The sequence below is a fragment of the Tiliqua scincoides genome, chromosome 1 (assembly GCF_035046505.1).
Source record: "Tiliqua scincoides isolate rTilSci1 chromosome 1, rTilSci1.hap2, whole genome shotgun sequence".
NCBI classification, from domain to species: Eukaryota; Metazoa; Chordata; class Lepidosauria; order Squamata; family Scincidae; genus Tiliqua; species Tiliqua scincoides.
This window is the reverse complement of record NC_089821.1, coordinates 182,264,855-182,288,591: the sequence shown is the minus strand read 5'-3', so window position 1 is coordinate 182,288,591 and position 23,737 is coordinate 182,264,855. Positions and strand designations below refer to the sequence as shown.

At 42.7% G+C, this 23,737-nt stretch overlaps 2 protein-coding genes across 3 annotated transcripts in view; one reads left to right on the top strand and one right to left on the bottom strand.

Annotated features, from left to right (window-relative positions):
* Positions 1-16,603, top strand: part of ME1 (malic enzyme 1) — a 144,211-nt gene extending 127,608 nt beyond the window's left edge. Inside the window, exons 11-14 of the mRNA XM_066612481.1 lie at positions 387-529; positions 1,843-2,016; positions 13,004-13,102; positions 15,991-16,603. Coding sequence (XP_066468578.1) covers positions 387-529; positions 1,843-2,016; positions 13,004-13,102; positions 15,991-16,158 — 584 coding nt within the window. The 3' untranslated portion in view covers positions 16,159-16,603. The remainder of the gene's footprint in view (positions 1-386; positions 530-1,842; positions 2,017-13,003; positions 13,103-15,990) is intronic.
* On the bottom strand, positions 14,506-23,734 carry RWDD2A (RWD domain containing 2A). Of its 2 annotated transcripts, none has more exons than XM_066612482.1 (3): positions 23,646-23,734; positions 20,166-20,390; positions 14,506-18,578 (listed from the first exon to the last, which is right to left on the bottom strand). In XM_066612482.1, exons 2-3 carry the CDS (start codon positions 20,364-20,366, stop codon positions 17,901-17,903), a joined length of 879 nt encoding a protein of 292 aa, XP_066468579.1. In that variant the 5' UTR covers positions 20,367-20,390; positions 23,646-23,734; the 3' UTR covers positions 14,506-17,900. The 2 variants fall into 2 exon arrangements, with proteins under 2 accessions (XP_066468579.1, XP_066468580.1); XM_066612483.1 differs by lacking the exon at positions 23,646-23,734 and adding an exon at positions 22,092-23,158.
* Between the last annotated feature and the right edge of the window lie 3 nt (positions 23,735-23,737).

Below are 23,737 nucleotides of genomic sequence, written 5' to 3'. Positions count from 1 at the left end.
GATCCAGTAGAAAGTGGCTCCTCTGTAAAAAGATCTCCTTTTTCCACTGTAGAAAGTTACCTGTGTTGTGACACTGTTGTGTTTCCGCATCTCTGCCCTGCAGCACTAGATAGGAAATGCACAATGGGATGATGTCAGGATGTGGCAGCAACTCAGTGTCACCTGTAATGCGTATTTCATTCTTCAAAGTACTTTACTAACTTCAACTAAATGTGAGCACTAGATGTATTACTATTTTTTTCAACAGTAATTCCTTAGGAGCTTTAAAAGAATAATGGAGCTCCTACAATTTAAAAAAGGCATTGTTTTATGTTATCTTTAGAGCTCTTGTGGTGGGGAAATATTTAATTTCTACAGCAATCTGTTTGTACTTCTATCTTACTTAGGAGTTGCTGCTATTGCTGGTGCATTTACAAAAAAGATTCTAAAGGATATGGCTTCTTTCAACAAATCACCAATTATTTTTGCTCTCAGTAACCCAACCAGCAAAGCAGAATGCTCTGCTGAGGACTGTTACCACCTGACTGAGGTAAGTAAAGAAATTTAATGTACAGTATACAGCTTTCATTCCTAGAGTTAACAGATACAATGATGCTGTTAACTGCGTATCTAACTGCGTTAGATGCTGTGCTGCGTATTAATTACAGTTTATTTAGTTTGTGGGGTCACATTCTCCTTGAATTTCAGCTTTGATGCAAGATAGTTTTATATTCTATAAACAGAAACATTTAGCATGTCCCATCTGTCTACTGAAAAGTCCATATTAGAGTATAATGCAGAAATAAAATAGAAATGCAAATATTTTAAAAGTGTGTTTATAATGGGCAGTTCCATCTGGTAACTAGATGGGCAGTCCAATCCTACTCTTCTTGGTGCCAGGAGGAAAAGCAATGTCAAAATGGTGATCACTGTATCACTTGGGCACCGGGAAGCCAACACAGAACATAAGTACAGTCCCACTGGATCAGGCCATAGGCCCATCTAGTCCAGCTTCCTGTATCTCACAGCGGCCCACCAAATGCCCCAGGGAGCACACCAGATAACAAGAGACCTCATCCTGGTGCCCTCCCTTGCATCTGGCATTCTGACATAGCCCATTTTTTAAATCAGGAGGTTGCACATACACATCGTGGCTTGTAACCCCTAATGGATTTTTCCTCCAGAAACTTGTCCAATCCCCTTTTAAAGGTGTCCAGGCCAGATGCCATCACCACATCCTGTGGCAAGGAGTTCCACAGACCAGTTCCAGTTCTAGTAATCATCTTAGTCGCTCTCTTTTGCATCTTTTCCATTTCGTCTTTTTTGAGATACGGCAACCAGAACTGGACACAATACTCCAGGTGTGGCCTTACCATCGATTTGTACAACGGCATTATAATATTAGCCGTTTTGTTCTCAATACCTTTTCTAATGATCCCAAGCATAGAATTGGCCTTCTTTACGGCTGCCGCACATTGGGTTGACACTTTCATCGACCTGTCCACACCCCCCCCCCAAGATCTCTCTCCTGATCTGTCTGGTTTGGAACTTGCCTTGAAATTGGGAATGCACCAAAGCGATTTGTATTTCACACTAAGAATGCTGCCATTCTTGTCATGTCTTTTGATATATTTTCCATTTATTTCAATATGCATACTTTCTATGAAAGTTCAATCTTCTAAATGTCGCTGGTTTGTTTAATAGCATTTATATCTTATCTTTCTTTCAACATGTATATATCCTACTTTTCTTCCATGGAACTTAAAGCAGCATGTGTGGGATTCCAAACCAGGCACTGACTAGACCCTGATGAAGCCTAATCTTTTCCAATGAACACTTTCACAACTTTGTTGTCTGTTTCAGGGACGAGGCATTTTTGCAAGTGGAAGCCCTTTTAATCCAGTCACTCTTCCGGATGGGCACACACTTTTTCCTGGACAGGGCAACAATGCCTATGTGTTTCCAGGAGTTGCCCTTGGAGTCATTTCTTGTGGATTGAGGCATATAAGTGAAGACATTTTCCTCACTACTGCAGAGGTACCAGCTCTTCCTTATACATCTAAATGACTATGATCTCTTTATTCTCAGCTTGTGGTACTTCAACATAGCAGGCAGTACCTTTACTTCACTGCCATGGTGACTGTGGCATTGCTCCTCCTGGCCTGACCCCACTGGAAGTGTAGGTGGCTGGGGAGGGGGCAATGCAATGGAGACCAGCTGTGGTTATGCAGCAGCCTGGCTCTTCAAAAGAGGTGCAAGTTGGGCAAGGAAAGGGGAATAGTAAAGGAGAGCTATGGAGCCAACAGCAACTGGAGAATCTTCTGCCTCACTGTGGGGGGGGGGGGAACTGTGGAGCAAACTTCTATTCCACTGCACAGCGGATGTCCCTGGTGGCCCTGGTTCCCACAAAGGTGGTACTTGGGGGAGGGGAAGGTTGAAAAGCCCTATTTGCCCTTAAGGAAACAGCGTTTCCTTTGCCAGTCCCTTTCCAGCTTAAATCCACTGCTGACTGGCAGCAATGGCTCATCAGGCCTTTTGATTAAACTAGTTGGTCATTCATCATGGTTATATTATATAATGACCATTTAGAAACTCTCTTCCATAGGAAGCTTACTCCATGATATTAACTCCTATTCAGAACAAATTATGTAATCCTTTAGTCTGCTGCTGAGTTCTGTAATATAATTACATCTGATTCCAACCCTGTGGTCATGATGAAAACTGAAAGAACTGAGACATGTACTCTTACATTTCAAAACCCAACCCAAGACAGCACACACCATTTGACTAAAGCTAAGCTCATATGAGAGCAAATACTTCAACACAATAAAATTACAGGACCCCTCCAGTTATTGCCCACAGTTCCAGTTTGAAGGTACTACAACAATGTGCTGTAAAACCTAAGTGTCAGACAGTGCTGTTGTGGAGAAACTCTTTAACCTTCCTTGAAATTCTATCTAGGACCTGATTGGCTATCTTGAAACACTGAAACTGATAATTTCTATGGAATGGGTTGATACATAAGGTAATGGGACAAACATTAACCAGAAATCTGGCAAATTGGTTTGCCAGAAATTTAACCATTATTCTGTCATAGAATTCTTGTTTGATGATTGAAGCAGCATGCATGAGAGAGGACTGCTTTTTAAAAAGAGATTACTACATAGGAAGCTGGTTAGAGAAAGAGTGGTGACAGTGAGGAACAGTCTGATAACTGCCTTCAGAATTTCACTTCTTGCTGCAATAAACTGCTTTTTAAAACATTGACTTCTTAAAATGAGAACAGTTGGGCTGGAATCTTGTACACACCTACCTAAGAGTAAGCCCCAATGAACACATTAGGACCTATGTCTGAGTAAGCATATAAAAGTGTGTATCACTTAACAATGGGGATACCTTCTCCTATCCCTGTTGTTATGCAATTAGGTCATTAAGCAAACATTCAGCCCAATCACAGCCTTTACACAGCCTTTGTTGTGTAAACGGACACTCCTTGCCAGACTGGCTGGCTGTACAGGCTGCTGGAGATAGTCATGTGGTCCATTGTTAAGCGGATGGCTGTTAAGCGATACACACCTGTATAGGATTACACTGCTGAACTCTTTGATGACACATTTACTTCTTTCAAAGATAGCTTGAAAAAGTAACTCTTCAGGTGTTATTTATTTGTCATATGGAGACCAAAGACAGGGAATCATATTCAACAACTTCTGCTAGAGACTGTATACATAAAACAATGTAATACAGTGGTTCCCAAAGTCCTACTCTGACTTTGGGAACCCTGTCATTGCTTGCAGGAGAGGGGAAATGTTTTGTAAATTTATCTGGGGGTTGCTCAGGCTCTCTGGAGGGTCTGGTGAGCCTATGCAGCCCTCCCAGCAACTTCAAACTCCTGTAAAAAAGAAAAAAAAAACTACTTCCTGTTTTCATTGTGAAATTGGAAGTGCTTTTTTTAAACAGTAGTTTGCAGCTGTCAGGAGGGCTGTGGAGGGGGTCATAGGCTCCCTAGACCCTACGGAGAGGCCTAGAGTCCTCCCAGGTGAGGTTAAAATCTCCCTCCCTACCTGGCAGCAGCACAATAGTCCATATCATGTTGCTGTCAATTTCTAGGCCATTCCCCTTAAAGGGAACCGGTTTGGGAACCACTGATGTAATATATTCTACAGTGAATTCTAGATCCTTCTTTCCCAGCCTGTCTCCTAGTGAACGTCTCATGTTGCCTTGAGAGAGAAAAAGTGACTTCTGAGTCTGTCATTTCAAAGTATGAAATCATGAAGTACACTGAATTTTGTTTAGAGAACTGGTAGAAATTGTCTTGGCAACAACTTCATGGCTGTTCTGGCTCCTTTTGTCCTCTTTGAAATGGAAGCTGTAAGATTTACTTGTCAAAAATTTCACCAGCAGTTTTATCAAGCTGGGTATAAAATTTACCAGTAATGTCTTCCTCAGGGAACCATTCACACCTGCTACGTACAAAACTCGGTTAAAGGCCCAGATTCTTTCCACTGGGTTTTGCCATCCAAAATGGGCAGAGATCCTTGCAGAGGAACTCTGTTAATTTTATCTTTCTTGCTAAAATCTTCCCCTATAATTTCAGTTGGATATGGCACTCTGCATTCACTGTCCAAAACTACTATGACTATTTTAAAATAGATTCCTTTTTATTCTAGAACTGGTGCATTTGGTTTGGTGAAACGATTTATGTGTAGTTTGTAAAATGCTTTGGAAACTTGCTAAATAAAAGGTGGGGTGCACACTGGATCAAAAAAGTTTCTCAAATGTCAAACTTGAGACAGTCAGCAAAAACTGGCTTCCTTTCAGGCAATTTTAGCAGCAGCAGCAAGGGGGGAAAGTATAAAAAAAAATACTTTGACACAATCTCCTAAGTCACTGGTTATGGCAGCCATTTTCAACCACTGTGCCATGGCACGCTGGTATGCCATGAGTTGTCCACAGGTATGCCACAGGAATTTGGGGGAAGGTCATTTATTAATAGGGCCAGTGGGAGATGTGAGCCCCCACTGGCAGCATGGTGTGCCTTGTCAATTGTCAAAAACCTGGTGGTGTGCCTTGACCATTTTATTGCCTTGTCAGTGTGCTGTAAGATAAAAAAGGTTGAAAATCACTGGGCTATGGCAAAGTTTCGTGCATTTTGCTATATAGGTGATTTGCCAAGTGTACTGTCTGCATAGCCTAGACTACATTAATGATTCCAGGTTGGATAAACAGGCACCAGCCATAAAAGCTCTTCTAACTGGTTTCAATCATGCAGTAAAACAGTGTCAAGGAGATAACAGCACATTCACATTTCTAGTGGATTTGAGTAATTATGTGTGATCTGTGAAAAAGGAAGTATTTTATGTCTGCCCAAAACACATAATGAAGTTGGAGAATTCATTACCACAATGCGTGGTAATGGTCACCAACTCAGGGTCCAATCCTATCCAACTTTCCAGCACTGATGCAGTCGTACCAGTGGAGCTGTCACTGCATCCTGCATTGGGGGGCAGTCACTGAGGTTTCCTCAAGGGAAGGGAATGATTGTTCCCTTGCATTGATGCTGGAAAGTTGGATGGGATTGGGCCCTTAGACAGGTATTTTTTGGCCACCAGCTCAGACAGGTTTTTTTGAAAAGAATTTGGCAAATTTGTGGAAGCCAGATTCATTAGAGGATATTGGGTGTAACATACCAAATGAAGGCCCTGACTGCTGGATGGAAAACAAGGCATAGCTATTACAACATACTTGTCTATGTGCTTTCTAGGATATCTGACCTGTGTGATATCTAGGATATCTGGCTGGTTCTTGTTGAAGTCAGAATGCTGAACTCTGTGGTCTGATGCTATATAAATTCAGTGGTTCCCAGACTTTTTAGCACCAAGACCCACTTTTTAAAATGACACTGTATCAGGACTCACCTAGCTTTTGGAGACTTAAAAACAAACAGTTTCACCTTAGTAGGTGCTCAAGCCTCTGTTTTTATCCTTTTTAGCTATAGGGGGAATTGCCTTCTGGACCATTTGTTCATCAGATCGGGACCATTCTGGTAATCTTGCATTCCGCTTTACCTGGCCTTTAAAAGAAGCCCAGGCACATTTGCCTACTCACAAGTAAAGGTGCACATGTGCTCAGTTTCACTTTCCATAGGGCTCAGTACATTTTCCTCGTCAGGTGGTGGGGGTGGGTGGGATGGAGAGCTGGTGTGATGCAAAAAAAAAGAACAGACTGTAGATATTATGGACATTGATGAAACCTGATGGAATGGAGAGAACCAATAGCTATTCCAAGATATCAGCTCCATAGAAAAAGAAGGGAGGAGTGTATTAGGGCTTGTGTAGTTCTATATAGTTCTATATAGAAAAAGAGTATTGAATCCAATAAACTAGAAAACTTGGGGGGGGGGACCAAACACCTCCATAGAATCACTGTGGGTGACAATAAAAGGGGCAAGTAATTTAGTACTAGAGCCTTGTTATAGCCCTCCTTTTTAAACTGCTGTGGATGATCCTGACTTGGTGAAAGAAATCAAGAACCTATCTAAAAGAGAAAGTGTTGTAGTAATGGGTAATTTCAACTACCCTTACATAGACTAAATAAAGTCATGTTTATGATACACATGCCCATTCACACACAGAGAGAGGGAAACAGCGCACATTTTTTTGATATACTGGCAGCCCAATCCTAGCCTGTGCTGTATCCTGGTGCAACTTGCAGTAAGGAGACTTCTGTTCCAGCCACCTCAATGAAGCTACTCAGATCTGTACCAGTTAAATTGCTGCTGCAGATCTGAGCACACCAGTGTAAGGCTGGGTAGCTCAGAAGGGGGGGGTAGGATCTGGCCTAGGTGCTGGAGGCTATTCCCACCACCTTCCCAGGCCCAGTTTGCCTGCCCTCCCATGCCCCCAAACACCCATGAAATATCCCACCCTTCTTAACCCCTATGTAGGCAACCTGCTGGCTGCATGACTGTACAGCCACTGGGGCTTGATCTGGTGTGGGGAGGCCAGCACTTATCCTTGCACCATCCTCCCTAACTCAAAAGGAGGCACAGTCATGCCTCACAGCACGTTTGTGACACTCCTTGGCCACACATGGGACTTGGTTGGCCAATTTAGCACTCAGTGTTGCACTCTAAATGACTGTGCCCTGGTTGGAAATGTGACCCTGGACTTAATCCTGTGTTGAACCCAGTATCTAGTGCAAGATGTAAGTGTTGTTAACTTTTAGGGAACAGTGACTGTAGTGCTGTCCAGGTCAATGCATATGTAACTAGAAAGTTGCCAAGGAAGTCCAACACAAGCATCTTTAACTCCAAAGAAGGAACTTCTCAAAAATGGAGGGACTAATAAAAAGGAATCTGAAAAGTGAAGAGGGTCTCACACGCACCCGCACACGCATACGCACACGCAATAGCAACAGAGGGGATTGCTTTAAAAAACCCTGGGAGTTTGCACCGAGCCTTGGAGAGAGAGGTGAGGGTGAGCAGATAGCCAGTCTACAAGTCCCAGAATGCTCTGGGGCAGAGGTGTTTCCATGATGGCTGCGGCCAGGGAGGGCTGCAGGAGCGGCAGCAGTGAAGGGGAGGAGAACCTGCAGTGCTTTCGGGAGGCTGCCTAGAACACAGAGGACTCCCAAGCAAGCTCAGGATCCCACATGTGAAAGGGATGGAGGGGATTGATAACAGCTGCCTTAGTTTCCTTCCATCTGGAAGTGTCAGGCTGCAGGCTGTATTTGCGTAACTCTATGGGATTTAGCACAACTCGTTTTTTGTTAATCACGATGAGTCACGGAACGGAACTAACACGGATAAATAGGCTGTACCTGTATTTAAAACCATATCACATAAACACAACTAGAACATATACCATGAAGTAGGAAAGGCACCACCAGGTCCAAGAGGCTGCCAATGTGGCTCATGAGTGGAGTCAAACTATAAAAGGCAAGAAAGCCTCCTTCAGAAAATGGAGGTCTTGTCCAGATGAGAAGAACAAAAAGGAACACAAACTCTGGCACAAGAAATGTAAGTTGACCATAATGGAGGCAAAAAAGAATATGAGGAGTGTGTGGCCAAAAACATCTAGACAATAAAAACTTCTTAAAATATAGCAAAAACAGGAAACCTGCCTGCTTTTGCAGGCAATTGGACTGTTAGATAATGAGGGAATAAAAGGGAAGCTTAAAGGATATAGAGATTGCAGAGAAGCTGAATGAATTCTTTGAGGCCAGTTTCTATACACAAGACGTCGGGCAGATACCCAGTTCTGAACAGAGATTTTCAGGGATGGAGTCTGAATAACTGAGGCAAATAGAGGTGACAAGTGATGAAGAGCCTTCATGTTTGCTTGTGAAAGGACTGGTGTTTTTTGACCTATTCATAAATGATCTGGAGTTAGGGGTAAACAATGAGGTGGCCAGGTTTGCAGATGACACCAAACTTTCAGGATGGTGAAAATTAAAGCTGCAAAAGAATCTCTTTAAACTGGGTGAATGGGCAACCAAATTGCAAATATGTTCAATCTAAGTAAGTATAAAGTTATGCCCCTTTGGAGAAAAAAAGAATTCCAACTTCACATATACACATACGTATATTGATAGGGTCTTAACTGTTGATGATCCAGAAAGGAGGTTATGATAGCTCAGTGAAGACATTGACCCATTGTGTGGCAGCTGTAACAAAGGCATATTCAACACTAGGGTCATTAGAAAGGTGTTGAAAATAAAACTGCTGATATTATAATGCCCCAATATAGCATGGCTTTATTTGGAATGCTATATACGGTTCTACTTGACACACCTCAGGTAGAACATTGTAGGTCTAGAAAGATGCTAAAGAGGACAATTGCAATGATCAAAACACTGGAGTACAGGTCCAGCCTATTTATACACAGATTTTTTATACACTGATTTGACTCAACACGAATGGCCCCTGCAAATGAGAAGGAATGTGCTGATCCCTGGAGAAGGGGAAAAATGCACCCCTTTAAAATCAGTTTTAAAAACTGAACAGTCCTTTAACAATAGCCTCCTTAATGAGAGAGAGAGGGCAGCTGGCTGACAATCCATCAGCCAATCAGACAATCCATCAGTCCATCCTTCTCTCCCCAGCAGACCCCTCCCTTCTCCCTGAGCAGGTGAATGAAAGGTGATCCCTTTGCACTGGTGAAGGGAGGGACTGAGTGAAGCACTAGGAGGACTACTGATTGATGGATTGTTGTCTTAATGACTTATTTTAGAGTCAAAAAGTCAGCAAGGCTGTTTTTAAATCACTGGAACAAAGAGACTTTGTTTTTTAAATTGATTTGCTATAGTGCATTTTTGGCCATCCATGTGAGTGCTTGGAAAGGAACCCACATGAATAATGAGGCTCAACCTGTATGTTTCTTAGAAAAAGAGGTTACAGAGTTTGGGCTTTTTAGCTTGGAAAAAAGTGCTTGAAGGGGAACATAATCAAGACCTATAAAATTCTGCATGGAATTCTTGCAACATCTGAACCAAGTGTCATCCAATTAAACTGAGTAGCAGAAGATTCATTGTGACCAAAAAGATAAGTAATTCTTCATACAGGGAATAATTAATATGTGGAAGTCTGACACAAAATGTAGTGATGGCTACTAGCTGTATATAGCTTTAAAAGAGGGTTAGATAAGTCAATCAATGGCTACTAGGCATGATGTCTATGTGCTAATACTAATTGCAGGGGAGCAAAGGTGGGTGAGAAATTCTGGGCTTTCCAGAAGCAACTGGTGGGCCACTGTAGAAAACAGGATGCTGAAAGAGATAGGCCACTGTTCTGACCCAACAGGGCCTTTTTGCATTCTTGCCATAGTGTGTTTAGGCTAGCAGTGCTGTCTGTAGACCTGTGTGTAGAAGGATGGGAAAAGAGTTGAACACTGGGATCTACAGTACGTGTTTGCAACCATGTGTCTCTTAATTTGTCACCTTTCCAGTTAAAGCTAATAAAAGAGACAGTTCAGTCATTGTAGGAACAGAACTTTGTTTTCAGGTGTTCTTACTCTCATGCCAAGTAAAATAGAGCTTTGATATTTGGGAGAATAAATTTTGGACTGTGTAAGCTGTAGTGCTGTAATTGTAATTAGTTTCACTGTGATGACAAGGAACATTCTTCTAAGCCTGACCAACAGAACTAAAATGTCAAAGAATTATGAGCTAATGAATTATTCTTGCAACTGTACATGCTCTGGTCAAGTAACTCCAGAGATAATCCTATTAGAATTTCATTAATATGTGCTCGCTCTTGGATTGCAATGTAACAAATGAACTTGTTTTACCATTTAAAGAATAGCTGCATTAGCTATGATGTATCCACTTTAGAAAAATCTGCTTGTAGGCAGGATTTTAAGAGGTGTCTGGTGCCTTTTACATTTGCGCTCATCCTCTTGAAAAGCATTGGCCTTACTCTGTATGCTGAGAAATTTAGCTTTCACTAGGTGAGCCCAAGGTTGCTCAGACATCTTCTCAAAAAGCAGACCCGCATGCTAAACTGCTGTGGAAAATGAGTGGCATTTCAAAAGTAGTTTGTGATGTGACAGAGAGGGATCTGCTAACGAAAGGGAAGGGAAAAAATGTTTCCACTGGCCTAGTGTCAGTACCTTGCCTAAATACACATTGCTTTTACATGCTGCCTTCTGTACCTGTCATAGTGCATAGTGCAAGAAAGTTAGGGAAAAAATTTCTATTCATTTCAGAAATTGTCATTATTCAACTATCTCACAGGGCAGACTGCATTCTTACGCTACATGGTGATTTTGTCATCAAAGCAGAACTTAATGAGAGCTTAGAACTAGTCAAATTGCAGGATGAATGCTATGTGGCCAGAAAGGCCAATCTGTCCTGGGGAAAACCATGACTGCCAGGATTTCTTGCTCTTTGTCTTAACTACTTTAGCTCCCCCTTGTGGATTTTAAAGTACAAAACTACTTGAATGATGATGAAAATGGCAGCTATTCAGTATTTTTTGTTGACTTTGAAAAGAAAAAGTGAAATCTTCCTTGTGTGTTAAGTATTAAATTATTATAACCCTTCTTGTGCTGGCTAATAGTTCTCTGAATAAAAAATAATGCTTCATTAATGCTAATGGGACTGGGCCTTGAAACAGAAGTATGTTAGAAAATGAGTCAACAAGGAATGGAAATCAGGACCACAGAAAAATACTCGGCATGGCCAAAGTCCTGAGAACAAAACTTTACACGAGTTTTTACCCTTAGCACTTACCTTGCAGATTACAGCCTCTTTCTGCAGCTCTTCTCTTACCACTTCCAGTTCCTCTTTGCATTGGCATATACAATGAGCCATCACAACTTGCCCTGGGGTTCAGTTCCCATCACAGGCAAAATGGCTCTCTTCCTGTGCAATCATCAGCTTACTCCCCAGGGGTCACAGTGGAATCTCTTAGACATGGATTTGAAAAAGAAAAATATGGAGGATTTCTTTCATGTTAGTCTTTTTGACAAGAGGAGAAGGAGTCAAGTACTCCCCTGGGCATTGCTATCTGGAAGATTCCAAAGTTCCTATGTGTGCAAATATTTTTTTTGTTAATGATTTACTGTAGCATTTTCTGTGTTCAAAATTCTTTGGTATCTCTAATGTAGTGCGGCTGTTCAGAGACCCAGTAGAGAAATTGCCTACAATTTCAGACAAGTGAAATCCTAGCCACTATTAAACAATCCTGTTTGTTCTTTACCCATGCTAAGGCTGGAACTTTTGCATTTTATTCAAGATTGAAGACTGGTACCCTGGTCTGGATGCCTCGAACTTTGAGGTCCTTATTGTGTTTTGTTTGCATATGTAGACTCTTGAAATGCGTGTGGCATAATGACTCTTTGCTGCACCCATTCTGGCTACAGAGGTTTTTCCCTTGGCTTCCCTTCTCCCCACAAGATTCTTATTTATTCTTGTGGAGTCTTCTGCGCTTGCCTCTTTGATGGCTCAGGGGCTCCAAAGAGTCTTAATCTTCCAGAGCCTCTTTCATGGCTCCAGGGCTACTTCTGTGCCTGTGCAAGGCCCAGCTTTTTTGCGATGTTTTGGGCTGTCTTGAAACAGAGCGAGACATCAGCAAAGGAGGCAAAGGTGTGTTTGAATCCCCCCCGTTTGCGTTGAGATAAATCTGCAGGCAAAAAATCAGTGTATAAAAAGGTTGCAACTGTACTTCGCAATACTTAGCAGGTTACCTAGCTACTTGTATCATTCCCATAACTCTTATCATTCTCATAACGCTTGAAACTTTTTTTTCAAGCCACCCCAGTAAAAAATTACCTTACTGTACCTTTCTATGCCTTTGGTCACCTCATTTCCTGACTCAGAGATTATATATTTCACAAGATTTGTAGCCTGAATTCACATTTACTACCGTGCTCCAAAAAACAGGAGAGTTGTATTCACATAACAACCCCTTCCACAAATACAACACCCCTGCAAACATGTAAGCTTGGAACCACATCTTTGTCATTTCATTACAATGACCTCAGGCAGTGGTGGGGCGCTTAGAATAGGTCAGTTTAGTAAAGGCCAAGTGAAAGGTCACTACTGAATTCAATTTTGATTCTTTTAACCTGCAGGAAAAATGATAGCACCCATTTCAGACCAAAAGCTCTCACAAAAGAGAATCCAGGAGATAAGAAGCAACAATTCACTAGTTCAGTTATCCCCTGCATGTATCCCTGCAGTTATTCCCTCATCTTGGGGTAAGGGAATATCAAAGATCACTTTTTTTTAAGGGTAAAAGGGCTTAGGGTCATGAGAGATTTTCAGGGTGATGAGCACTGCTCTGTTCCTCCTGTGTTTCGTTCCACCACTGAAGCTAAGACATGACCAATGTAAAGGTGGTCATGTACTTATTTGAAAGATCTGCACATAGCTGAGAAGGGGAAAAAGCCACTTTGCCATAGCAAAATTGTAATTTAAATCTACCTCTTGACATTTGTGCTGTGACCTTGTGTTTTTTAAATATTTTTCTATAATGATAGCCTACAACTAAATGTCCTTTTTTTTTTTTGTTCATTCACAGGTTATTGCTCACATGGTTTCACAGAAGAATTTAGAGGAGGGGCGTTTGTACCCACCCTTAAGTTCGATTCAAGACGTCTCTGTGAAAGTTGCTGTGAAAGTAAGTTCATTCTACAGTTCTTGAAATAAAAATACACTTACAAAATGGTGTAATTAACTATCATATAATTATGCCATGCTTGTCATTTTTCTAGTAAATCTTTTCAAACTGGCTTTAGTCATTTACACACAAGCATGTATAATACATGTAAAGAATGGTAGCATGCTCATCTGCTTACTGGCCAACCCCATGCCACCTGTTGGCTCCTTTCATGAAATTAGCTAGATGGGAACCATTCTCCTCTTTAGCAGTCTTTTGAACAGGTTAACACAAGGCCCAGACAAGGTTTCTTTCCCCAAAGCCAATGAAATGAGGTTCACAGGTGAGCCATAGGTTTTATGGCACTGCAAATATTTTGCCAAGGGCAATTGGATATGGCTCACTCTCCGGCCCGTTTCTTTTTTATTTCATAAAGGTTTGCTAGTTCTCATTTTTATTGCCAGGGTGATAGATAATCTTATGGAAATACCAGATTTTAAAGAAAAATACTGTGTTCATTAAAGCTCATTGATTCCAACTGCAGGTGAAAGAGTTTCTTCAGACTGATAATGCATATATTTTATAGATATCAAAACACCTTTATGTAGACTTCTCATGTTGAGATTGAACATCCTTTGTGTGGCCAACCCTTTCAATAACAATCCTAGAAGATTCCGTCTCATTTTGTAGGGAAAAAAATCCCACACAAAACCATTTTTCTAAATCATGTGCAGTTGTCAGTACAATAAAAGGGTTTTTATCCCAACTGAAAACATTTAGTGGTCTACTCTGTATCCAACACAGGGTTGGAGGCTGCTGGAGATCTCTCCAGGTAAAGAGATATTTTTCTCCTTACCCCATGTAACACCCCAGGCTACCCGATGGGATTACTTGGATCTATTTAGTTGGGACAATTCCGAGCAGCCCATGCAGGGCTGAGGCCTGGGAGTAGGATATGGCATGTGCTGCCGCAACCAATCCCACCCCTTTCCAGTCCTGATCCTTCCCGTTCTGCCTGTTCCTGCCCAGAAATGCCTCTTCCCCACCCCGGAACATCCTCCCACCAACTTCTCTTACCCCCTGTGCTGCCTGGTGCTACATTCAACTGCGCCAGCCTGTGTGGGGATCAGAGCCAGTGGCACAGGTTCGAATTCTAACCTCCACTCCCCAGCCTTGCAGCCTTACACAGGCTGCTTGGATTTGCACCAGCGAAATGGCTAGTGCAGTTCCAAGTAGACTCCTCATAGGGCAGGCTGAGGCTTGACATGGGGTAAGGGAAAAAATATCTCCTTAACCCTCAGTTCACCTCTAGCCTGCACCTAACCTGCTCTGGATACAGTGCAGGCCAGTTGGCCTACTTGTTCCAGTGCAGGTTAGGATTGGGCTATCAGAAAACAAATTCAAAGCAAAGAATTACTACGGAGTTGTCACAGGGTCTGTAGTATTTTATTGTAAATATAGATGAATAGCTGCATGGCAGTATTGCAGATTTTTTTCTGTTGAAAAAGTATTTGTGAAATGTAGTATTTAATTTTGGGAAGTGGAAAAAAATGAAGCTGACTGCAGTTATGTGTTTAGTAAACCTTCATCTAGGTGTAGAGAATTGATGCTTTCTCATATAGCTATAAGGTGAAAGAAAAATGTTTCTCCCGGCTACTGTTTAAAACAGGAGTGTCAAACATAAGGCCTGGGGGCCGGATGTGGCCTTCCAGGCTGCGGTTTGGTGTCTTCGTTGGGGTGTGTGTGTCTGAGGGTAAATAGAATGGTAAATAGAATGCCAGGTGCTGGGGAGTGGCATTGAGATGCAAGTATTTTGTGTGCTCTCTGAGAGCCCAATCCTGTGGTCGGCGGCACATAGCCGTGCCACTGACCAGTCACAAACGTGCCATAAGGCAAGTTTGCAGGGCTCACTGCCGGGCTCCCGCTGGTGCTAGCCCAGCACCAGCCGGTGCTGGGTTACCTTGGGTGGTCGCCCAGCTTCCGTGGCTTGGTGGTCTCCTGGACCGCAGAGTAGTGGAATGGGAGGCAGGGAAGTGGACGGGGTGGGGAGGTGTTCCACAGAGGGGGGAGGATGGTGGGGGCAGAGAGAGGGCAGGGAGGAGGCATGCCAAGGGGTGGGTGGGCAGGAGGAGGATCTGTGGAGCTGTGCTCTGCAGGATCCAGGGCGCTCGTGGAGGGCTGCGTGCCCTACACAAGTGCATTGCGGGGCTGCTTACCTTACTTGGAGGAAGGGGACGAACATCCCCTTCTCCCGAGGCGCAGGAACCGGTGGTAGCCCTTCTCGGTGCCGCCAAGCCTGGGTGCTCCGGGCAGCTCAGGATTGAGCTGTGAGGCATCTGGTGGGCCACTATGAAATACAGGAAGCTGGACTAGATGGGTCCTGGATCCAGCAGGGCTCTTCTTATGTTCTTATGATTATGATTAGTTAAACTACAGGTCCATGACTCATTGAAATCCAGAACTGTTTCAGCTGTGGTGTACAAACTAAAATATGTGAAATTGAAATCTCAATTTCACATCATATTTTCACATCCTGGCTTAATTGTGGTTTGTAAACTACAGTTAAACAACTTCAGGTTTGGATACACCAGAGCAGTGGTTTAGTAAATCGTAATTGCGATAGCCAAGCTCTGTACAGGAGCAAGGGGAGCGTGCAGGCTCAGGAACTTTCAAGGCCATGTTCATGACTGAGCAAATTGGTTGTCTGTACTGGATTAAAACATATATACCAAAGATCTCTTCCAGGAAACTTGCTGCATTAAATTTTCTGACTAGGATAGATCATGGCTTTGTTTATACTTCAATGAAAATATGGTAGCTGGCATTAAATTTTGAACTTCCATCATGATTAACCACATTATTTCTTTATGTAGAATTCTAACAAAGAGGGACTTGTCTTATTCTCTTAGATTGCAGAGCAAGCCTACAGGGACAAGACAGCAACTTTCTACCCTGAGCCAAAAGACAAGGAAGCATTCATTCGTTCCCAGGTTTACACAACTGACTATGAAAGTTTTCTGGCAGACTGTTACACCTGGCCAAAAGAAGCCATGAAAATACAAACTGGAACATTTTAACAGAAACAAAGCCCTGCACAATCTTGAGCACTCAGATATTAGCTTATATTCATATTTTGTTAAACTATAGCTAAATGTTATAAAAACTCAGGATATATTTCCTTTTTAAAAGCACAGAGTACTTTTAAAGATGCTAATTTTGACTATGAAGTTTTATAGTTCTTTCACTGTAAGCTAATGAAGCTATAAAAGTACAAATATATTAAGAATAAAAATTAATGTAGGCACAGGAGTTTTTTTGGCATTTTTTAAAAAGAATGTTACATTCACTACTGACAATATATAGAGATGTACTTTGACATCTGTATGAAATAATGATTTTGTATAGCTTTAATGCAATACTGCAACCAAGTGACACAGCAACATACAGGTTGGACCTTGTTATCTGTGGGGGATGCATTCATGGACCCCTCTCCCCATGGATACTGAGATTTGCAGGTGGGTCCACAGAAGACCTCCAGACATGACCAGAAGACACTTCTGATTCTGTCCAGAGGTCCCTTCTTGGGTCCTCCAGGCACAGGTGCAGTACCAGCGGTGGGTCAAATCTACAGGTTCTGAATCTGCGGGTAAGGAGGATCCACTGTATCATCAGTACAATAGTTCAAAATACTACTTGGCTATTTCTTTTACTATTTTATTAAGAGAAACTGTATAGAAATAGCATGATGAAAGGCTAAATAAATACCACTGATGGTCCAATGCTAAATCAATGTATGGCAGCGGGACACTGTCCCACTGTCGTAAAGTGGCCTCTGATGATGTGCCTCAGACAGCTATTTTTGAGACACTGCTGCTTGTTGCAGCAGCCTAGCAGTCCACTGCCATGGCCAGCGATCTCATCCGGTGCAGGTGAGCCAACACAGGGGTTGGATCATAGGCTGGAAGGGGGAGTAACAGTGAGTTGGAGGAGGAACCAGGAGCAATCTTGCACACAGGATCTTATCCCATTTCCAAAACCTCCCAGCCCCCTTTCTCTCCTCAGACGTATGGCACCCAAATGGCTGGTGTATGGCTAAGAAAACCTATAGGCAGCCTTTTATTTACACAGAGGTAAATAAAAATGTATTCATTTTTACCCGTTTGACTCTAGGTTTGACCTTTTGGCATGGCTGCACACTATAGCATGGAATTTCTCTCTTGAGACTTTCAGAATGTTCCTGATCAGAAAAGTGCTTGAGTTCTCAATCATATGCAACTGAGAAGGCTGCAACCTTATATACAAATACCTGGGAGAAAGCTCCATTGAATTCAATGTGATTTAGTTCACGTTTAGGATTGTGCTGAAAATTACTCAACTAGCAAACATGCACGTTAATCTCAACTACGTAATAGCCAATCCTAAACTGCCCATTGTGCCTGGACTGCTGTGGTGTGAAAATGGCTGCCGCAGCATCCTGTGTGCAACAGGGCAGCTGCTGGCAGCTCCTTGGGAGAAGGAGACTTTAGTCCCCTTCCCCTGGGTAAGGGAAGTAGCCCCACAATGGGACTACTCTATTCTGCGGCAGCCCTTGGGTGTGTTCTGGTGCTAAAAGGTTTGAGAGTCACTGCTCTAAGTTGTAAATTGTGAGGTACAAACTGTTCAAATACTAATCAAGGATTCTTTGGCTGTCCTTGTAAGTTACTTGGTGTATTTTCTACATCTATATCTTAATGTTTTTATTAACTGAATTGCAGCAGATTAATGAATGGATTTAGTTAGTGTTAACAAAGACTGCAAAATTAAAAACACAACTTGCTTGTTAGTTACCAGAACTTTTGCCTTCAACACCAAACAAGATCTGAAATACATGTTCACTTTGATGTTCCTTAAGGAATTCTAGGAACTGTCCAAGATCCATGTGATAGTCATTCCTTAGGCCATAATCACCATGAGCTTGAAATTGTAAATCTTTGAAAGTATGAAAGAGATGAAGATTGTCCTCATTTCTCTCAATCTCTCCACTCTCAATATGTTTGCAGGAAATGTGTTTCCAGTTGGGGTATCTAATAACATGCCAAAACTCTTCACAGTTTTCTTTGACACCTTCCACACAAATGATCCCAGGCTTCCCAGTTAGGCAGAAGCCTGTCAGATTTAACTTCTTTGCAGAGTCAAAAATCTTTTTCCTTAGCTCTTGTCTGTATATGTGGTGACTGTAAATCCACATTCGACTGAAGGGTATTTTCGGTACTATTTCTTTTGGTGCTTTTTCAGAGGATAGTTTGCTGTTTTGTAAATAAGGTGTGCTGTTGTCTCGTATCCACTGCACAGCTGCACATATGCAAAGTTCACCCAATTCCAAAGAAGCAACATAAGTTGTGAGATCCTTGTTGAGTTGCAGTTGTTGCTGTCTGTCTAGAGCACTTGATCGAGCAAAAAGTTGTGGTGATACATGAGGGTAATCATGGGGTAAGGTTACCTGCAAATCTACTCTCACCTAGAAGTTTAAAAAAAAAAGAGCACAAAATGAAGGTTACCAGCTACAGTGGAGGCTTTGGTAACTGCAATTTCATTAATATTGATAGACTGTATGCCAAGTGAATGAGTGACAGTTGCTCCTAAAAATATTGCTTCAAAGTTTTTCATTCGTTTCTATCCAAGTTAGGACCTGTTCTTACAAGTGGTTATGGCTTCCATGCAATCACTTTGACCTCAAACATGCGGGAGCTTACATGGGGAATGCAGTGTGTGACCCAGAAGTACACACCTACATCAGTACATGCAACAGCAGAGGTCAAACACCTCCCACAATTATGTAACCAATTACATGCATGCATTATTTTGTCCATGCAACAGCAGTTGTGGGCAAACATACAGATAGCTGCCTATGAGTCTGAGTTGCCTGTAAACAGGTCCTTAATTCCAAATAGCTCTCCAGTTTAGATATGCTCAACAGTAGTACTAACGGACTCCCTCCCCTTTTCTCTGCTGAAGAACTGTTAGTGGGAGGGAAACTGAGTTCCTTTAACAAAGGAAAAGTGGAAAACCACTAACATGCTGCTGTACTTTCAGATCTTATCAAGTATGGGGGAGAACTGCCTATGCAAACTGGACTGCTGGGTGGGGTGGTGAATTTACTCCTGTAGTAGCCCTTTGTCCATGCAGCAAGGGAAAACACCACCTTGTGGTACATGGATTTGGATGTCTCCAAGATAGTTAGCAATGGCAGTTTAGAAAGGCAGGAAACTGTGAGATTAAGAAGCTTCATGAAGCTATCATGCTACTCTTCTTGGTGCCTCTCTTGTTCCTCAATGAATTAAACTTGCATTTGTCTTTCATGGACATACAGAAATGGGACATTTGTTCAAATAAAAATATCACAACCTCATTTTGGTTTCTTCCTTCTTTCTTTTGTAGCTATTTTCTGAACAAACTGTTAGTATTTTCCCATGTTTGTTTTCTTTGCTGCTATAGAGTTACTAATGGGAATATGCATAATCGTGTGCACCTGTCCCTCCACAGTCCATTTGCATTACTAAGCCTTTACTAAAAAGAAAGATTTGTGTAAATCTATGCCAGCTCTCCTAGGAGAGCTTCCAATTCTGGCACATACAGAGCATGATGCTGACTAGTATAAGTGATAGCCCCTACTGCTCAACACTACTCAGTGGTGTGGCACATTCAGAGCTGCAGTGCCGTCTTAATAGTGCTCTCTTCTCTGTGTAATCTTCCTGCTTCACTGACTACTTGCTCAATCTAAGGAAGGGATGAAAATACTTATTTTTTAAAAAGAAACAAAAAAAATGCCAAGTGTAGCAAGCAGTATTAGGGTTACAATCCTAAATACATTTACTAGGGGGTAAGTCCATTGAGCACAGTAAGATTCACTCATGTTTTTGAAACCTACTCCTAGAAAAAAAAAAGTAAAATATAGTCCAATTATAAGTGTGTAATATGGTATATTGCCTCAGGCTGATATCTTTTTGCAAGTGCATATACTGGAACAAATGTTTAGGATCAAACTTACTGGAATTCTTCAAAATAAAGCAAAAAACGCACCCCAATGCAAAACAGATGGTCTCACCTCTGGTTCATCAATGGTAACAGCAACTGAATATTCAATTTTATGTGGAAGGTCTTCACTTGTATTGTTCAAGTACCTCTGAGCATTAAGGAAACAATTTTCATCCTGAAGAGTTATTTCTCCTTTGTTGGGAAACATGGAAAAAAGCATTTCCAATTCTGCTATTTGAAGCTCAATATTTTCTTTTATTGTGCCGGACATAGTTATAGATGTGAAGTCAGCCACCTGGAGGCAGGAGAAATCAAAATAATGAAGTTGTTCATATGCTCCCCCATTTCAAAAGAGACTATAAAAGGCATTTATAAAGCTGACCGACTGGACAGAATAAAATAATTTCAATCAAATGAAACACCCTTTCAACGTTCCCCCCCTCCAATAAATAAAACTGCCTATAAGCTGCAAACAGAGATGGGCTTGGGGCACAAGAAGTTCAAAGCGACTGCACATAAATAAGATGAGTGCTATGCATGAATGTATCTAATTCAAACATTAAGAAACACATGACATGAGTCACGATGGATAAGAAAAATGCCAGCTAAGTAAACATGTGGAAGTAACTTGAGTGTCTAGTACTACTACTATGCATTCAGACATTCAACTTTGATTATAAAGTTACTGAATGGCTCAAAAGCACACTGGAACAGCCAGATCTTAGCTAAACACTGGAAAGTCATAAGAACAGCCCTGCTGGATAAGGCCACAGGTCCATCTAGTCCAGCTTCCTGCATGTCACAGTGGCCCACCAAATGCCTCAGGGAGCACACAGGACCGCAAGAGACCTGTATCCTGGTGCCCTCCCTTGCATCTGGCATTCTGACATAACCCATTTCTAAAATCAGGAGGATGCACATACACATCATGGCTTGTAACCCGTGATGGATTTTTCCTCCAGAAGTCAAAAGGGATGGAGCTTCACATACCTCCAGTGAGGAAAGTTAGAGCTTGGACAAGAAAACCCTGCCATGTGAACCATACAGATGCAGCTCTGGTAACATCAGAATGCAGAACAGTTTACAGTATCTTCCAATGATTTTAATGAGTGCACAGCATTCATGTGAGAGTAGACAATCCTTCAAATAGCACTGAGGTCTTTAATTAACCCATTTTTGCCCGGCCCACAGATGTACACATTTGCTCCCTGTTGTGTATATGCAATGTTGGACAGAAATGGCTTAAAGACTTCAACCAGTACCCTGAATCATCAGGACCATAGAGCCCTAGGTACTGTACTACTGCTTCTCATTGGGCTTGCAATGAAGAGAGAAACAGGACAGAACTAAGCCCAATTCTTGGTCATTGTTCTGTAACCGATATCACAGGATCTGATGTCAGGGTTCAAACACTGTTGCAAGTGGGCAATTTGGGATAACCCAGTCTTGTGACATGAGGCTGAACACCCAAGCATGGGCACAGTGTCTCTTTGCCTGCACTCAAATTTTCCCAGCAACTTCTGTAACAGCAAATAATGCCACAGTGATTGCTCTTCACAACTGCACTGAACCAGCCAGGGTCTGTATGCTATTTATTTGGTCCTTAGGAAGCTGTACTGACCAGAACACACAGTAAGGGGACAATATGGATGTTTTCTTCTGAAAATGATACAGTGCAGACTAATGCTGCTCCATTACCCAGGTTTCATATAGTGGCTTTTTAAAGAAGTTTCTGTCCTGCAATCTCCCTTTGCTGCAAGGGAGACACTCACTTGGAGGAGGCTATAGCTTGCACAACTGCAACTCCAGCCACTTCTTAAGACTCTGACATTTTTTTCAGTAGGCAAGTGGGGCTCAAATGCCCTCTCCTTTCTCTTTCTTTAATCCAACTGAGGACTGGGGCTGGGGATAAGAATAGGCCCTCAGTTTGGCTGTACTTGTCGTAAGAAGCGACTACCGGGTAGATGGGACTCATCAGCCTGGGAAGGCAGCTCACCTGAGAGAAGGAAAACTGATCCCAAACCTCCACTGCCTTGTAGCTACATCCAGTTATGGAAAAGGCTTCAGGAGTCAACCTCGAGGCAAAATCTGGAGCCAGAGTCCCTGAGGCAGTTCATGGCTGAACACAGTCATGTTCTGGCAACTCCTGCGACGTCGCTGGAACCAACCGTACTGGTTTCTGCCTTTCCATTGGACCATTTCAGCAACGTGGAGAGGGGGGATTTGCTGCATGGGTAACAGTCTGTCCTCCATATCTACTTTACCCAGGCTTCGCGCACTGGAGAGGACACTGTTCCAGAACACTATTCAGAGCGCAATACCATAGTCTTCCGAGACTGAAGGATGCCAATTGTCAACTGTCTCAACTGTCAATCCAACTGAAATGTTAGGTGCAGTCACAGGTGCAAATATCAGTTATTTCTGCTTCCCAGCTACTAATAATGTCTGAATAAACAGGTCAGAGATATCTGGGGCACATCTGTAACACCTGTAGGGAATCTGAAAAACAAGACTGAGGGCCCAGTCTTATCCAACTTTCCAGTACTGATGCTGCTGTGAAAACAGGACATGCACTGCATTCTGTGGTGGTGGTGCAGTCACGGAGTCCTCCTCAAGGTAACATTTGTTCCCTTATCTTGGGGCTGCATTGCAACTGCATCAGTGCTAGAAAGTGAGATAGGATTGGGTCCTGCCTCCCATTTTTCATTTGCACTTACGAGCTAGTCCAAAATAGCCCTCAAGCAGTCACGTTCTCTGATTTTTCCTATGGCTGGAATACAAAATACACAAAACATATAAGGGGCGTTTGTTGTGTGAATCATAAGAACATAAGAACAGCCCCGATGGATCAGGCCATAGGCCCATCTAGTCCAGCTTCCTGTATCTCACAGCGGCCCACCAAATGCCCCAGGAAGCACACCAGATAACAAGAGACCTCATCCTGGTGCCCTCCCTTGCATCTGGCCTTCTGACATAATCCATCCATGCACTACTGCAGTGCTTCTCAACGTTTGCCCTCCGGCGTACCATTTCACATGGTCCACCTCTTCAAAGTGCGACCAGAAGTAACTGGCAATGACATCACTGCCAGTTACTTCTGGGTTGGGAGGCCAGATGCAAAATGACAAACACCAATAAAAGGCTCCTGGTGAGCGGGAGGGCTTTTTGAGTGCCGAAAAGCAGGCTTTGGAGCACTGCACACTAAGTCGAACCTCCATCACTGTTTGTTGTGTTGCGTGGCTGGTCTCGCTGCGGGGAGGCAGGGGTCCAGCAAGTACCACAGACACCACCTCAAGTACCACTGGTTGAGAAACACTGAGAAGTCCAAAATAGTTCTCTGCTGTTCCTATGGCTAGCATACAACGACACACAAAGCCTAGGCTAAGGAGCTTGTTGCTTGAACCCAGCTTCAGGGAGCTCATGGTGCAGCAAGGCTGGCGCGCGCGCCACAGAGAGGCGGTGACTGGCGCGTTCCTTCCAGGACAAAGAAGCGGAGCGAAATCCCACTGGGGGGCTGGATATCCAGGATCCCCTCCCCTGCAGAACACACCTCGCAAGCCACTCACGCGACCCCGTCCCCGAGATTCTCTCGTGCGCGCGCACAGCACCAGGCAACGAGGCGCGTGACCAGCTCACATGCCC

Bases quoted from the DNA above. Each gene is read 5' to 3' on its own strand.
- RWDD2A (XM_066612482.1), bottom strand. From the start codon at position 20,366: ATGTCCGGCACAATAAAAGAAAATATTGAGCTTCAAATAGCAGAATTG. The intron at 18,579-20,165 runs GTGAGACCATCT...TTAAACTTCTAG, and splicing joins TTACCATTGATGAACCAGAG to GTGAGAGTAGATTTGCAGGT.